Consider the following 15,931-nt stretch of genomic DNA (forward strand, 5'->3'; position numbering starts at 1 on the left):
CTTAAAAAATTGGAAATAAAACTTCCATACAACCCAGCAATCCCACTGCTGGGCATACACACCGAGGAAACCAGAACCAAAACACAAATGTACCCCAATGTTCATTGAGCACTTATAAACAGTTCATTGAGCCGTTTACAACAGCTAAGACATGGAAGCAACCTAGATATCCATGGGCAGATGAATGGCTAAGCGGGTACATATACACAATGGAATATTACTCAGCTATAAAAAGGAATGTATTTGAATCAGTTTTAATAAAGTGGATGAAACTGGATCCTATTGTACAGAGTGAAGTAAGTCAGAAAGAGAAATACCAATACAGCATATTAATGCATATATATGGAATTTAGAAAGATGGTAACAACGATCCTATATACAAGGCAGCAAAAGAGACACAGATGTAACGAACAGACTTTTGGACTTTGGGATAGGCAAGGGTGGAATGATTTGAGAGAATATTACTGAAACATGCATATTACCATATGTAAAAGAGATGACCAAGGCAAGTTCAATGCATGAAGCAGGGTACTCAAAGCCAGTGCTCTGGGGCAACCTAGAGGAATGTGGTGGAGAGGAAGTAGGAGGGGGATTCCGGATAGCGGGGGGTCAAATGTGCACCCGTGGCTGATTCATGTCAATATGTGGCAAAAACCACAATACTGTAAGGTAATTATCCTCAGTCATGTCTGACTCTTTGTGACACCATGGACTGCAGCACGCCAAGCCTCCCTGTCCATCACCATCACCCAGAGCTTGCTCAAACTCACGTCCATCGAGTTGGTGATGCCATCCAACCATCTCATTCTCTGTCGTCCCCTTCTCCTCCTCCTTCAATTTCTCCCAGTACCAGGGTCTTTTCCAATGAGTCAGTTCTTTGCATGAAGTGGCCAAAGTAGTAGAGTTTCAGCTTCAACATCAGTCCTTCCAATGAATATTCAGGACTGACTTCCTTTAAGATGGACTACTTTGATCTCCTTGCAGTCCAAGGGACTCTCAAGAGTCTTCTCCAACACCACAAGTCAAAAGCATCAATTCTTTGGTGCTCGGCTTTCTTTATAGTTCAACTGTCACATCCACACATGCTGCTACTGCTGCTAAGTCACTTCAGTCATGCCCAACTCTGTGCAACCCCATAGACGGCAGCCCACCAGGCTCCCCTGTCCCTGAGATTCTCCAGGCAAGAACACTGGAGTGGGTTGCCATTTCCTTCTCCAATGCATAAAAGTGAAAGTGAAGTCACTCAGTCGTGTCCGACTCTTAGCAACCCCCTGGACTGCAGACCACCAGGGTCCATCCACACATGGCTACTGGAAAAACCATAGATTTGACTATACAGACCTTTGTCAGCTAAGTAATATCTGATTTTTAATATGCTGTGTAGGTTGGTCATAGCTTTTCTTCCAAGGAGCACACATCTTATCATTTCATGGCTGCAGTCACCATCTGCAGTGATTTTGGAGACCAAAAAAATAAAGTCTATCACTGTTTCCATTGTTTCCCCATCTATTTCGCATGAACTGATGGGACTAGATGTCATGATATTAGTTTTCTGAATGTTGAGCTTTAAGCCAACTCTTTTACTCTCCTCCTTCGTTTTCATCAAGAGGTTTTTTAGTTCCTCTTCACTTTCTGCCATAAGGGTGGTGTCATCTGCATATCTGAGGTTATTGATATTTCTCCCAGCAATTTTGATTCCAGCTTGTGCTTCATCCAGCTCGGCATTTCGCATAATGTACTCTGGATATAAGTTAAATAAGCAGGGTAACAATACACAGCCTTGATGTACCCCTTTCCCAATTTGGAATCAGTCTGATGTTCCATGTCTGGTTCTAACTGTTGCTTCTTGACCTGCATATAGATTTCTAAGGAGGCAGGTAAGGTGGTTTGGTATTCCCATCTCTTTCAGAATTTTCCACAGTTTGTTGTGATCCACACAATCAAAAGCTTTGGCATAGTCAATAAAGGAGACGTTTTTCTGGAACTCACTTGCTTATTTTATGATCCAACGGATACTGGCAATTTGACCTCTGGTTCCTCTGCCTTTTCTAAATCCAGCTTGAACATCTGACAGTTCATGGTTCATGTATTGTTGAAGCCTGGCTAGGAGAATTTTGAGCATTACTCTGCTAGCGTGTGAGATGAGTACGATTGTGTGTTAGTTTGAACACTCTTTGGCATTGCCTTTCTTTGGGATTGGAATAAAAACTGACCTTTTCCAATCCTGTGGCCACTGCTGAGTTTTCCATATGTGCTGGCATATTGAGTGCAGCACTTTCACAGCATCATCTTTTAGGATTTCAAATAGCTCAACTGGAATTCCTTCACCTCCACTAGCTTTGTTCATAGTGATGCTTCCTAAGGCCCACTTGACTTCCTAAGGCCCAGTGAAAACTGGTTCCATTTAAAAGGATGAAAAATTCGAGGTCTGTCAATTCTTCCCAACAATTGTCAGCTCTCATCTACAATTATGTTGGTGGCTGCAAAAAAGTTCATGATTATTTCTTTTTTCCAACTGAAATGACCTTCTTTCTTATCATGCTATCTGAATTGTACTGTCTGATATTAATATTTCTATACCAGCATTCTTTGGGATAACACACAAATACACTCAGAAAAGTTAGCACTTTTACTCTCTGAAAGACTCAGTTCTGGTAAAATTACACATGCATTCCTAGAAATGACTGCACTATGCAAAGTCATCCAGTAAAAATCAAAGAGTTTATGGGAAAAATGGGACTGGGGCAAAACTCAAATGTGAACATCTGAAAGAATACTCTATGTAAAGTTTTAATTTAGTCTGAAAAAAGTACACACTACTCATTACAATAACCATGAAAGAGTATTTTAGCTTTATTTATATTTTATATTCCCTAAGGGAAATGCTGTAAGCAAGTATGAATACAATTTTTATGTACACTATGCTACGGGAAGGGAAAGAATATATGTTCAGATTTGCTTATGTATATGTAAAACTTCTGAAAAGATACCAAAGAAATAGTGATATATACTGGGGAACTGTGGGGCAGAGGTGGATACAACAAGTGACAATAGGAATAAGATTTGGGGAAGTTCTCTGCTGGCCTAGTGGTTGGGATTTCAAGCCTTCATTTCTGTGGCCTGGGTTCAATTCCTGGTCAAGAAACTGAGATCATGCAAACTGTGTGGCTTGGCCAAAAATAAAAAACCCTAAGTCAAATCTTAGTAACTATGCACAGCTATCCTTTAAATAGACACTAAAACTACTTCTTAAAGACCGGTAAAAATATATCTTAGAAAGCAAAACTGATTTACAAAGGTGCAAAAACAGCTTAATGAAGGAAAGATAGACTTTTTAATAAATGATGCTAGAGCAACTGGAAATCCATAGACCAAAAAAATAAACTCCACTCAAACTGCCCCTTTATATAAAGTTAATTCAAAACAGATCACAGACTGTAGTAAAGTGGGTTATGGCCATCCAAAGATATAGTCACTTCCTAATTCCCAGGAGAAGATAGTATCACCTTATATTATAAGAGATCTGATTACCGTTAAGGCTTGGGGATGAAGAAATTAGCTGAGATTATCCAAGTGGGTCCCAAATGCTACAAGTCTTTGTAAAAGAGGCAGAAGGAGATCTGACACAAACACACAGAAGAAAAGCCATACTGAGATGGAGGCCAAGACTGGAGTGATGTGGCCCCCAGCTTCTCAAGGCCCTGCCAACACCTTGACTTTGGCCAACTCAAATTGATTTCAAACTTCTATCCTACAGAACTGTGAAAAAATTCATTTCTGTTTTAAAGTCACCAAGTTTGTAGTAATTTGTCATAGCAGTCCTAGGAGACCAATTCACAGAGCAAAATGTAAAACATAAACCTTTCAGAAAAAGGTAGAAAATATTTAGAATACAGAGCTAGACAGAGTTCTTAGACTTAATGTTGAAAACACATTTCACAAGAGGAAAAATTGATAAAGTGGACATTATAGAAATCCTAAATGTTTGCTGTGCAAAGACTGTTAAAAAGTCAAAAAGAGAATCCAAAGACTGGGGGGAAAAAATTGTAAATCATGTATCTAACAAAGGAGTAGTATCTAGAATACATAAAGAAGTCTCAAAGCTGAAAAGGAAAAAGCAAATAATCTAATTTAAAAACATAGGCAAAAGAAACTGAACAGACATGATGCTAATTTTACCTGAGAAGATACAGATACTAAACAAGCACATGAAAAGATGTTTAACATCATTAGCCATTAGTAAAATGTAAATTAAAGTCATCAGATATCACTGCACACATTGAAATGGCTTAAATTTTTAAAAATTGACAACATGAAATGCTGGTGAGGATACAAAGAAACTGGATCACTCATACATTGCTGGTGGAAATGTTAAATGGTACAGATACCGTAGGAAATGATCTGGCATTTTCTTAAAAGATAAAACATGCAACCACCATATGATCCACTAATTGTGTTCTTGGGCATTTATCCTAGAGGAATGAAAGTTTATGTTCACACAAAAATCTGTACATGATTATTTATAGCAGCTCTATTTGAAATACTCAAAAACTGACTATTCCAGATTGCCTTCAGTGGATCAATGTTTAATCAAAATGCAGTACATCCATACCATGTATGCATGCATATTCACCAATAAGAGGAAATAATGGTAACACACAAAAACCTGAATCTCTAGAGAATTGTGCTGAGGGGAAAAAAGAAATCCCAAAAAGTTATAAATTGTTTGATTCCATTTATATAACATTACATAACATTCTCTGGTAATAGCTCTATTGAAATATGAGGATGAGATGGCTGGATATGGCATCACCAATGCAATGGACATGAACTTGAGCAAACTTGGGGAGATGATAAAGGATAGGGAGGCCTGGTGTGCTGCAGTCCATGGGGTCACAAAGAGTCAGACACAACCGGGCGACTGAACAACAGCAACTATTGGATAAAACTCACATACCATACACCATTCACCCATTTAAAGCGTACTTTTCAGTGAGCTTTTATTTTTTTATTGTATTTTACAGAGTTGCACAATATTTAAGATTCTTGAAATGACAAAATTATGGAAACAGAGAGCATGAGAACGTTAGTGCCTGCCAAGGGTGAAGGAGGGACAGAGTGGAATCAAGAGGAAAGTGGGTGTGACTGTACAAGAAATACAGGAAAAATCTTTGTGGTGATGGAAATGTTTTTTATCTTTATCAATGAGATATCCTGGTTTTATTTACAAGACATTATGATTAAGGGAAACTGGGTCAGGGTACACAATTTGTATATTATTTCTTACAACTACATGTGAATCTACAATAATCTCAAAATAAATAACTTATCCATATATTATAATGAATATTCACCTAATAATATGCTTTAAGTACTTACTACATAACAGACACTAGGGACACATCAGGGAACAAAAGTGATGAAAATCCCTACCTTGATGGGACTTACAGCATAGGTACTGGCACCAAGTGTGTGTGTGTGTATACACTATATCTCAAAACAGTTAACAAGTCATATGATACTGTGCTAAAAATTAGCAAAAGTTACTAATGAAAGTGAAAAATCCCCAAAGAATCAAATTAGAAGAATTCAAATACACTAAAGAGATTTTACCAAAAACAGAAAAGGAATACCCTCTAAGAAATACTAAGGTCAACTAAGTAAGATAGGCAAATTAATAATGATTCAAAACCATGTATCTGGGAGAATGGCATTAAAACATGTATAATATCACATAAGAAACGAATCGCCAGTCCAGGTTTGATGCAGGATACAGGAAGCTTAGGGCTGGTGCACTGGGATGACCCAGAGGGATGGTATGGGGAGGGAGGTGGGAGGGGGGTTCAGGATGGGGAACATGTGTATACCTGTGGCGGATGCATGCTGCTGTATGGCAAAACCAATACAATATTGTAAAGTAAAAATAAAAATAAATAAATAAAATTTCTAAAAGTTTAAACAAAAAAACCCATATATCTTAGTAGATTCCAAGTAAGTCTGAAAATGGACAATTTTCTTTAGAAGATTCAACAAACAAAAAAATGGACAGCATTATAACTTAGATAAAAGGAATCAAGTATCTCAAATCTAAATGTATAATAAGATACAGTAATCTACCAAAACAAACAAAAGGCAGGAAAATAATGTAAAATAAGTAATAAATTACAATGGGTTATTACTGAATCAGTCATAGAAATGACCACAAATGTACATAAAGCACATTCTGAACAATAAAATTATAAATTAGGATATAAATATTTAATATGGAAAAATGCATATAGCTTGCTAGCAACTAAAAAAATAAATTTTAAAGTGACTTCTAGACACCATTATGAACTGTATTAAACTAACAAAATACTGGTTTACAAAAAAAGCTGGCAAAATATAGATATACTTTAATAGTATTAATGGCATTGTGTAAGCCCAGGTTTGTAGAAAGCAACATTGCATCTATACAAACAGCAGAAACTATTTTTTGAGCATTTAACATGTGCTAGGCAGGGTTCCAGAAACTTTATCTTAACATACATTATCTTAAGTTCTTAATAATAAATAAACGTTTAAAAGTTCCTTTATTTTACAGATAAGGAAACGAAGACTTTACAAAAAATAAGTAAACAGGGCTTCCCTGGTGGTTCAATGGCTAAGACTGAGCTCCCAAGGCAGAGGCCCGGTTCAAGCCCTGGTCAGGGAACTAGATCCCACTTGCCACAACTAACAGTTTGCATGCCACAACAAAAAGATCCCACATGTTGCAATGAGGACCCAGCGCAGCCAAACAAATAAATACCTTTATAAATAAACCTGTAAGAGACTAAGGCAAGGTGTTTCTTCATTGAAAAACAAGGCCCTGAATTTTCCCTCACCCCAAAATACTCTATATACAAATACAGTCCTCCACAAATTAACACCTACATGTCACTTAAACCTCAGCAACAATTTCACTTCCTCAAGAAAGGTCTTTGACTACTGAACCATCCACTCACCAACCCACCTAGATCTGCTCCCCTTCTTATGCTTGCTCTTTCAACCTGTAGGTTTGTAACTACACATTTATCTGAGTGTTTATTTGAACTAAAATGTGTCTCATCAATGCCAATTCTGAGGGCAGGGATCATATCTAACTGTACACCACTGTATGACCAGCACTGTAACACAGAGCTGGGCACGTAGTTGTTGCTCAGTCATAAGTCATGTCTGACTCTTTGTGACCCCATGGACTGCATGCAGCACGCCAGGTTCCTTTGTCCTCCACTATCTCCCAGAGTTTGCTCAAATTCATGTCCATTGAATCAGTGATACTATGTAACCATCTCATTCTCTGCCACCCACTTCTCCTTTTGCCTTCAATCTAGTAGGCATTGAATGCTAACCTACCTTAACCTAATCCAAAAATTTACTTAACCCAAAATACAATCCACAGTCCTCAAATCAAAACCATGAGCACCTTTCATGTACAAAATACTTCAATATAGCTATAATCATTCTTGTGTGACACAGCTGACAAATTCCCTTGTATTTACCCTCTGACCCAGCAACTCCACTTGTGAGAATTATCTTACAGGAAAAACTCTCACATGTGAAATGGTATTCATACAAGTTTAATCACTGTGGCACTATCTGTAACAGCAAAAAGACTGGAAACAACCTACGTGTCCATCGGGTAAGAGATTAGCTAAATAAATAATGATACATCAAAAACGGAATACTAGAACACTCAGTATGTTCCATTGGGGTCAGGAATTTCTGTCTGGTTTGTTGAACCCCTAGAGCCCTAGAATATACAATAGTACTGTCAGCACATCATGGACACTCAGTGTTGGCTGAATGAATTAATGAAAACTCTACAACCAGAAAAAAAAGAGAAAAAAAGAAGACCCTTTATGTACTGATATAGAATAACCTCCGATACACCAAAACATGAAAATAGCAATGTACAAAAGAGTGCATATAGTATGCACTCTGGAAGAATATATAAGGTAACAGTGACTGTGGGAGACAATCATATTATTTCCTTTTGTACCTTTAAAATTGTGAATTACAATATTCTCCATTCACAATAATACCTTCGGTATTAAACATATGGACCAACACACTAGAAATAAGATTCCTTCTTGTTTACAAAAATAATCTAGCTTTTCATGTTAGATGCTATAGGTACTAAATTAAAAATATTTTTATATTTTGATGGGTTTTGAAAACTATAAAATATACATACAAGATTATTACTATCATTCACAAACATTACCTCATTTGGTCCGTGCAATAACACTGAGAAACAGGCTGCTTTTACCCGTTTTATGGAGAGGAAAACAGACTAAAAGGAGATAAATCACTTGACCAAGTGATACAGCTAGTAAGCTGTGGGCTCCAAACACAAATCCATTCATATAATTATTCAGTATGTAAAAGTAGACCTGGGTTGCTGCCTTTTAAGAGCTTCCAGTCTAACTGGAGAAAATGGCATCCATCAAATCAACTGACTCCAAAAATATTATGATTATAAACTGTGATAGGTGGTACACAAAGGAAGTTATTCAGGTCTTTTATCTCCATTCTACTGTTTCTGCCTTTGTACCACCATGCACATTTCTTCAGATACAAAACTGCTTATTCCTCATCTCCCTTTCACTAGACTATCTGAATTTGCTAGACAAAGTTTATTTCAAAACAAACTAGAATGAGACGGAAAAAAGGTACAAGTCAAGATTACTAGAACTATGTTGATATATCAAAGGAGCCTGCATCTTTAGGATAGTGAAACAATTTAAAAGGTTATCTTTAAATTTCTCCTACCTTTAAGCAAATGCCAGATGAATTTTCCTTATCCATTCTCCAAACAACAGGTTGATCAGACACTGGAAGAGAAAAGCAACTTTCCCATCCATCAAGCTCCTGCTTCACTATTAATTTTAAATTGTGTATCTTTTCTCTTCCTAGTGTATAATCAAAATCATTTCCCAAAATAACTTAAAACTTTCAAAAATCAGATATTTCAAGGTAGTCTTCAAGACTAAATCAAATCAATCTTCTGTTATATAATTAAATAGCATAGTTTTTTAATGATACCACTTTATAAATATTTTTCAAAAACATTTAGATAAAATCTCAAAAACTTTACGAAAAAGATGGCCTAGAGCAGCATTTATTAAATCAGCAAGAAACCATATGAGCCTGGCTTTCAGAATTATAATTAGTATACAGAAAAGAAGAAATTTAAAAATATGTAATACGAGCATGAATGCCCAAACAGGATACCTATAAAGTTGCTCAAATTATAAGAAACATTAAGTGAAAATTCAGGGACTGGATAATCCAAAGCAGGTCAACAAAGAATCATAAACACACACACAAAAATCATACAAATCTGTGCTTAATGAGAAGTGGAAGCTGATCTATATCAGCTCATTTTAAAAGATGCTTCCTGGGACTTCCCTGGTCACCCAGTGGTTAAGACTCTATGCTCCCAGTTTAAGGGAGCACAGGTTGGATTCTTGGCCAGGGAACCAAGGTCCTGCATGCAGCCTGGTGCCACAAAAATAAATAAATAAAAGATGCTTCTTACATATATGCACCAAAGCAAATGGATTAGACTTCCATTTTTAAGAGTCTGGCAAGGCATTAACTTGTCATATGTAATTTTCACAGTTATAGAGCTTAGATCTAACAGCATACAAAGTTATTTCCTTAACCATTCAAAATAGACAAAGGTTTGGTTCACTACTGTACCGCACAGGGAGCTTAGCTTGGTGCTCTGTGGTGACCTAGATGGGTGGGATAGGTGTGTGCGGAGACTGTGGGGGGCAGTGTGGGGAGGGGGGGGCAGGTTCCAAGAGGGAGAGGAAATGTGTACATACAGTTGCTTTCCCTTTGTTGTACAGCAAAAATCAGCACAACATTGGAAGGCCACTATACCCCAATAAAAAACAAAAAACACCTGAATTCCTACACTAAAAAAAAAAAAAAAATCACTCAGTAAAAGCCAAAGTTCTTACAATGTTCTGTAAAGCCCTGCTCATAGTACTTAACACTTTCTAACAAACTGTATGACTTATTTGTCATGTTGTCTATTGCCTACCTCCCCAACTAGAATGTAAGTTCAGCAAAGAGAAAAATTTTGTTTTGTTTCTGCCTGGTACATAGTAAGTATTAAATAAAGATTTTTGAATGAATGGGGAAAAAAAGGGAGGTTTGGTTCAAAGAGCCTTTGAAGATTACAAAGGATAAAACCAAGAGAGATAAATACTTTACCATTATGCCAGTCTGTACTTTCTGAAACATATCTGCTCAACTTTAATATTGTTAATTCATCTTTGTGTGTTTTTCAAAATATCTGACCACTCTAAGGCATCTGACACTCCTGACTACCTTTTCTTTAAAATTCTTCTCGGTTGCTTGTCACACTCTATCCTCATTTTTCTTCCTATTCTGTCTAATCCTCCTTAGGCTGCACTTTTTCTCAACTCCACATTTAAACATGTGTTCTCCAGCACTTTGTTCCATCTCAATCTCTGCTATCTTTCAATTTATATACATCCCCCAGTGGCTTCATCCATAGTCATAGCTTTAGTTCCATGCATTCCAGATCTTTGTACATACACTTAACTACTGGACAATCATCAAATCTTACACAATCTCCTTAAAATGTCAGGAACCTTTTCTCTCCAGTCCCTCTACTGTTACCTTGGTTCAAGTTTTAATCATTTCTCTGACAGAGCAATGATGATCTCTTCACTAATTCCACCAGTACCAAGCTAGACCAGGCTAGTAACTATAAGTATTCTAAAATTTAAATGTGACCATACTGCTCCCCTGACAAAATTATTCAGTAGATCTTCATGGTTTTCAGCAAGAAATTCAAATTGGCTTACACTGTAAATTCCTGCCAACATCTCTAAGCTCCATCTCACTACTCTCATCTTTGGCTCCAACCAAACTTTATAACCTGGAAACAGTCATCTCTGGTAACCCCTCCCCTTGCTGTACACCTAATCAGGGTATTCCCCAACAAACCTTGAATACCAATTCTGACCTAAACTATTACTTCATGCAGGAACTCTCTCCTCTACTCATAGGTTAATTTAGATACCTGCTTTCAAAGCTCACATAAAATTTCCTCAATTCCATACCATTCATATTCAGATACAGATCTTCTCCATTAAACTGTGAACATTCTCCAGAGAAACAGCACTTTGTATTCTCTGTACCTGACACCCAGAAGGCATCCAACAACAGCTGTTTGAAGGAATGTTACTCTTGCGTTAGTCACTCGGTCATGTCTGACTCTTTTGAGACCCCATGGACTGTAGCTTGCCAGGCTCCTCTGTTCATGAATTCTCCAGGCAAGAATACTGGAGTGGGTAGCCACTCCCTTCTCCAGGGGATCTTCCCAACCCAAGGATGGAACCCCGGTCTCCTGCATTGCAGGCGGATTCTTTACCATCTGAGCCACCAGGGGATGAATGAGGATTAAATGGGAATCTATTTTTTTGGTAAAGTTATTCCAGTGATAATGAATCTGCTCCTTCTACCAGAATAGGCAAATCCTTCACTGCCGTTGAAATGGCATAGGGGCCCAAAGCTCTCATCACCTCATCTCTCACTGCTGCTGCTGCTGTGAAGTCACTTCAGTCATGTCTGACTCTGTGTGATCCCACAGACAGCAGCCTGCCAGGTTCCCCTGTCCCTGGGATTCTCCAGGCAAGAATACTGGAGTGGATTGCCATTTCCTTCTCCAATGCATGAAAGTGAAAAGTCAAAGTGAAGTCGCTCAGTCGTGTCCGACTCTTAGCGACCTCATGGACTGCAGCCTACCAGGCCCCTCCATCCATGGGATTTTCCAAGCAAGAGTACTGGAGTGGGGTGCCATTGCCTTCTCCGCATCTCTCACTACTCATGAACAAAAAATTCCTTTTGTAGCTAAATATAAATTTGTTTGAGGCCCAGGTTTGTTCTCTGTGAAAGGGGAAGAGCAAATGACATTCTAAACTAGGTTTCTACAATATAATTTTATTTCCCCACTAAACTCCTTCTAATAATACCCTGTTCTACCATTATCACCCTTTCCAAAGAAAATGTTTTCTCCTTCCACCTTAATTTATTGTTTAGTCAGAACCTTAGGGCAACTGTGTATGTGTCTGATGGAGGACAGTGTGGGTAAAGGAGAGGATGGAGGATAAGTAGAACGTGTCCATTTCTCTTACCAAAATCTAGTCCCTATTTTATTTCCACATCCCAGCCCAAAGAAGATGATTTGAGAAAAACCCTCAACAAATCATCTCCACACTCATTTCCACAGCCCTGAGGTCAAGCCAAACTACAGTCTGATTTAACAAAATGTCTCACAGAGAAGTGAACCAGAGCAAACTGCATGGAATTTTGAGGGGAATGGAGAAGGCAATGGCACCCCACTCCAGTACCCTTGCCTGGGAAATCCCATGGACGCAGGAGCCTGGTGGGCTGCAGTCCATGGGGTCGCTAAGAGTTGCACACGACTGAGTGACTTCACTTTGACTTTTCACTTTCATGCATTGGAGAAGGAAATGGCAACCCACTCCAGTGTTCTTGCCTGGAGAATCCCAGGAACGGGGGAGCCTGGAGGGCTGGGGGTCGCACAGAGTGGGACACGACTGAAGCGACAGCAGCAGCAGCAGCAGAGATTACCATGAGCTCCATGAGGTCAGTGACCCAATGGATACTAGAAATGATTCTGTCCAAAAAAGACCTACTGCCTTACTTTGCCTTCCTTCCCTCCCTTTCTTCTATCCACTGCCAGCCCAAGCGCAGGCAAGCAACCAAGTTAAACACTTGTAGATTAAAAGCCAAAAGGCATACACTGTGCCCTAAACATTTCAAGATATTCTTTTAACTACCTGCATTTGTTGCACCAAATAATAAAGGAATAAAGACTGTCATTCATCTCCCATAAGCGGAAAAACTGTAACTGGTGTAACTTCTATCAAGAAAAGTCACATATTCTTGGGCTCATACAAGCACTACAGAAGAGTAAGGAAGACAACAGATTTAGAATCGGAGTGAGAAGAGTGGGTATCAAGAAACAGCTGTAAGGAAATTTGAGACTAACCCCAAATTCAACAACCCATTCTTCCAAAATTATAGAACCCAGTGGAAAGAGAAATCGATTTAGAAAATGGTTCGATTCCTTTCAGCAATTTACAAGCACACAGAACTTTCAAGTCTGGGTGTATTTTTTTCAAAACGAGATTTCCAAGCCTCACCTGCCAGAAATTCTTTTCTAAGTTTGGAATGGAGCCTGGGAATTGGTGTGTTTATTTAAAATGTTCCCCCAGAGACCCCGATCGGCAGTCAGCTTTGTCAGAAGTGCTATATACCTTTACAAGAAGGGCTCCTTCTAATTCTTACTGACATCCTAGTGGCCTCTATTAATTATCGAAGTGCTTCCTTTAAATATGCTAAATCGAACAGCACCAAGCCACCTCAACAAGCCAACCCCTCGCTGTGCTCCATCACCCTCCCTACGGTTACAGCCTTCATTTCAGTTCATTCCTCACAAGGGCGGTCTTTCTCATTTCCATCGTTGTAGCAATCAAGTAATAAGCAGAATGGTAAAACAAAGGAAACTATCACTTCAATACCCGGAAATCCTGTCAGTTCTAACATATAAGGGAAGCCGATCCATTCTAGAGCATTCCAACCTGCACTGAATTTTAACCGATTAAAACACTCTCAAGGGTGGTCTGTGAAGAGGGACTGAAAGGCTAAGTTAGATAAGAGCTCTAAATCTGGAACGATGGGCGGCCAAGATCCTGAAAAGAAAAGGGAGACCTGAGAGCCGGGGTGGGGGGTGGGGTCGCGGCGAGCGGGCACCTCAGGCCGGTTTTGACACTCGACACCCCAGCCTTCACTCGGGTTGCTAGGAAACAAAAAAGGCTCCACGTTCTCTGCAGTTCCTCCCCGGCCCTCAGCAGAGGGCAGGGGCCTCGAGGAAAGAGGACGCCATGGGGACTGGCCTGGGCACTGCCCCGGGGGCGCGACGACGAGGGAGCCCCGGGGCCAGACGGCTCGGGCTCAGGGGGACGGGAGCAGTGATCGGAGGCAGGGCGGCCCGGCCTCCGATTGACCGGGAATGGGCCCTCAGCGCCGAGCTGCGGAGAGGGGAGGCCGCGGCGGGCTCGGCTCCCACCAGGCTGCGTCCCAGGGTCCAGGGCGGGGTGCGGGGCCTAAAACCAGCCGGCTCCGCGCGGGGGAGGGGGCGTCTACTCACACGTGCTGACAGGCCGCAGTCCGCACAGGCGTTTTGAGCACCTCCTGACAGACGGGGCAGTAGAAATCATCTTCGGTGTAGGACGTGGCCGCGGAGAGCTCCTCGGCCATGGTGGGGGACGAAGGATGAAGGCGATGGCGGCGGCAGCGGCCGGGGTGGCGGTGGCGGCCAGGGGCCAGACTCCCTGCGCGAACCCGAAGGGGGCGGGGAATCGCGTCAGGAAGCTGCTCGCGCCAGGAAGGAGGCGGGGCCCCGGGGGGCGGGGCCCAGGAGGGGCGGGGCCGAGCGCGGAGACGCTACAGCGACCGCACTCGCCGGGCTAGGCTCGTGCCCTGGGGCGCTGCTCCCATAGGGGCAGGACTGGAAGGCGGTGCCTAGCGGGAGGCGGTGGCCGAGAGCCCGACGATTGGCTTCACTGTCGCTTCCGCTCGAGCCAGGAGCCTCCCCTCTCACCTGGGAAGGGCGTTCCTAGCCCTTCCCCCGCCCAGGGCCACACCCTCACCTGGCTCCGCAGGGCTCCGCCCTCAACCCTCTGCGGCGCGTCTAGCCTCCCTTTCCCCGGGCTTTTAGGCTCCTTTCACCACTCGCTCCCCGAAATCCCCCCTCCCACCCGCGCGGCCGTCGGTCTCCGGGCGGCAACCTACCCAGTACCTCGGCTCCCCGCCCCACACCTCCCTGTACCCGCCTCACGCCCCGCCCCCCGCACTCAGCTAGCATAGACTCTCACTTAAGAGCCCCAGAGCCCCGAGGCTAGTGAACCCACTTCCCGGGCGAGTGTTCGTAGAGAAGCCCGGCGCCGTAGTCGGGCTTCTTGTCCAGCCGTTGCCGCCTTCGCGGGCGAGGCCGGGAGGGGAGAGGCGGGCGGAATACGTGGTGCACATCGGCCCGAAACGGGGCCGGGCCCGAGGCTCATGGTGCACTGGGATCCCGCCGCCCTCTCCAGCTGCTCTCCCGGGTCATCGCTCTGCCCGAGCGAGCGGCGAGCCTGGGGTGTAGGAGAGGCGGGAATGTGGCCTCCACAGCAACCGGCGCTTGTAGCCCGCAGCAGCTTGTGACATCACCAGCTGGGTGATCACCTTTACCCCAGCCTCCCTCCAGCAAGGATCCCGTCTCTCGGAACTCCTATCATATATATTGGTGTTTGCAGGAATTTTTCCATTAAAAAAAGAATAGCCTTGCCTAATAGTGTTAAAGAGTTAGTCCTTGTCAGAATGTTTTGATCTTGCCAAGATGTGTTCTGTAATAATCCGTTATGGGATTTTAAACCTTTGGAGAAAAAAAATTATAGATAAGCCTCCTTGAGAGGCTTTAGACTTCATCTTTAGACCTTAACACAGTGAGTTACAGTCACAAATACAGTTTTCCACCAACACCATTGTTTTGTTGTTTGATAGGTTCGAAGAAAAATGAGGTAGAAGCATGGATCTAGGCATTTTACCGTAATCAACTAAATTTTTTTTTAATGAGCCGTTAATTCCCAGATATATCCACACAATTGATAAGTGAATAAGATGAAGTCACAATTACATGAACAGAGCTAAATAAATATAGAACATCATAAAGCATCCTCAATTCACTTGTTTCATTACCATGCTTTGTTAAAGCTTTGCACTATGGGCTAAATGAATCATTACTAGGAGCCATTGAAAGGCTTAGTTAATTCAATTCTGTCATTTATTGTCTACA

The 15,931-nt window shown here is 41.4% G+C and overlaps 1 protein-coding gene across 3 annotated transcripts in view; it reads right to left on the minus strand.

Moving 5' to 3' along the window:
• The window catches only part of RNF138 (ring finger protein 138), a 39,842-nt gene extending 24,651 nt beyond the window's left edge, over positions 1-15,191 (minus strand). The window contains 2 exon segments of one of the 3 annotated variants that reach the window (NM_001038174.2): positions 14,246-14,429; positions 14,973-15,191. In NM_001038174.2, coding sequence (NP_001033263.1) covers positions 14,246-14,355 — 110 coding nt within the window. In that variant the 5' untranslated portion in view covers positions 14,356-14,429; positions 14,973-15,191. 3 annotated transcript variants of the gene reach the window in all.
• Positions 15,192-15,931: the final 740 nt, after the last annotated feature.

The sequence above is a fragment of the Bos taurus genome, chromosome 24 (genome assembly GCF_002263795.3).
Source record: "Bos taurus isolate L1 Dominette 01449 registration number 42190680 breed Hereford chromosome 24, ARS-UCD2.0, whole genome shotgun sequence".
NCBI classification, from domain to species: domain Eukaryota; kingdom Metazoa; phylum Chordata; class Mammalia; order Artiodactyla; family Bovidae; genus Bos; species Bos taurus.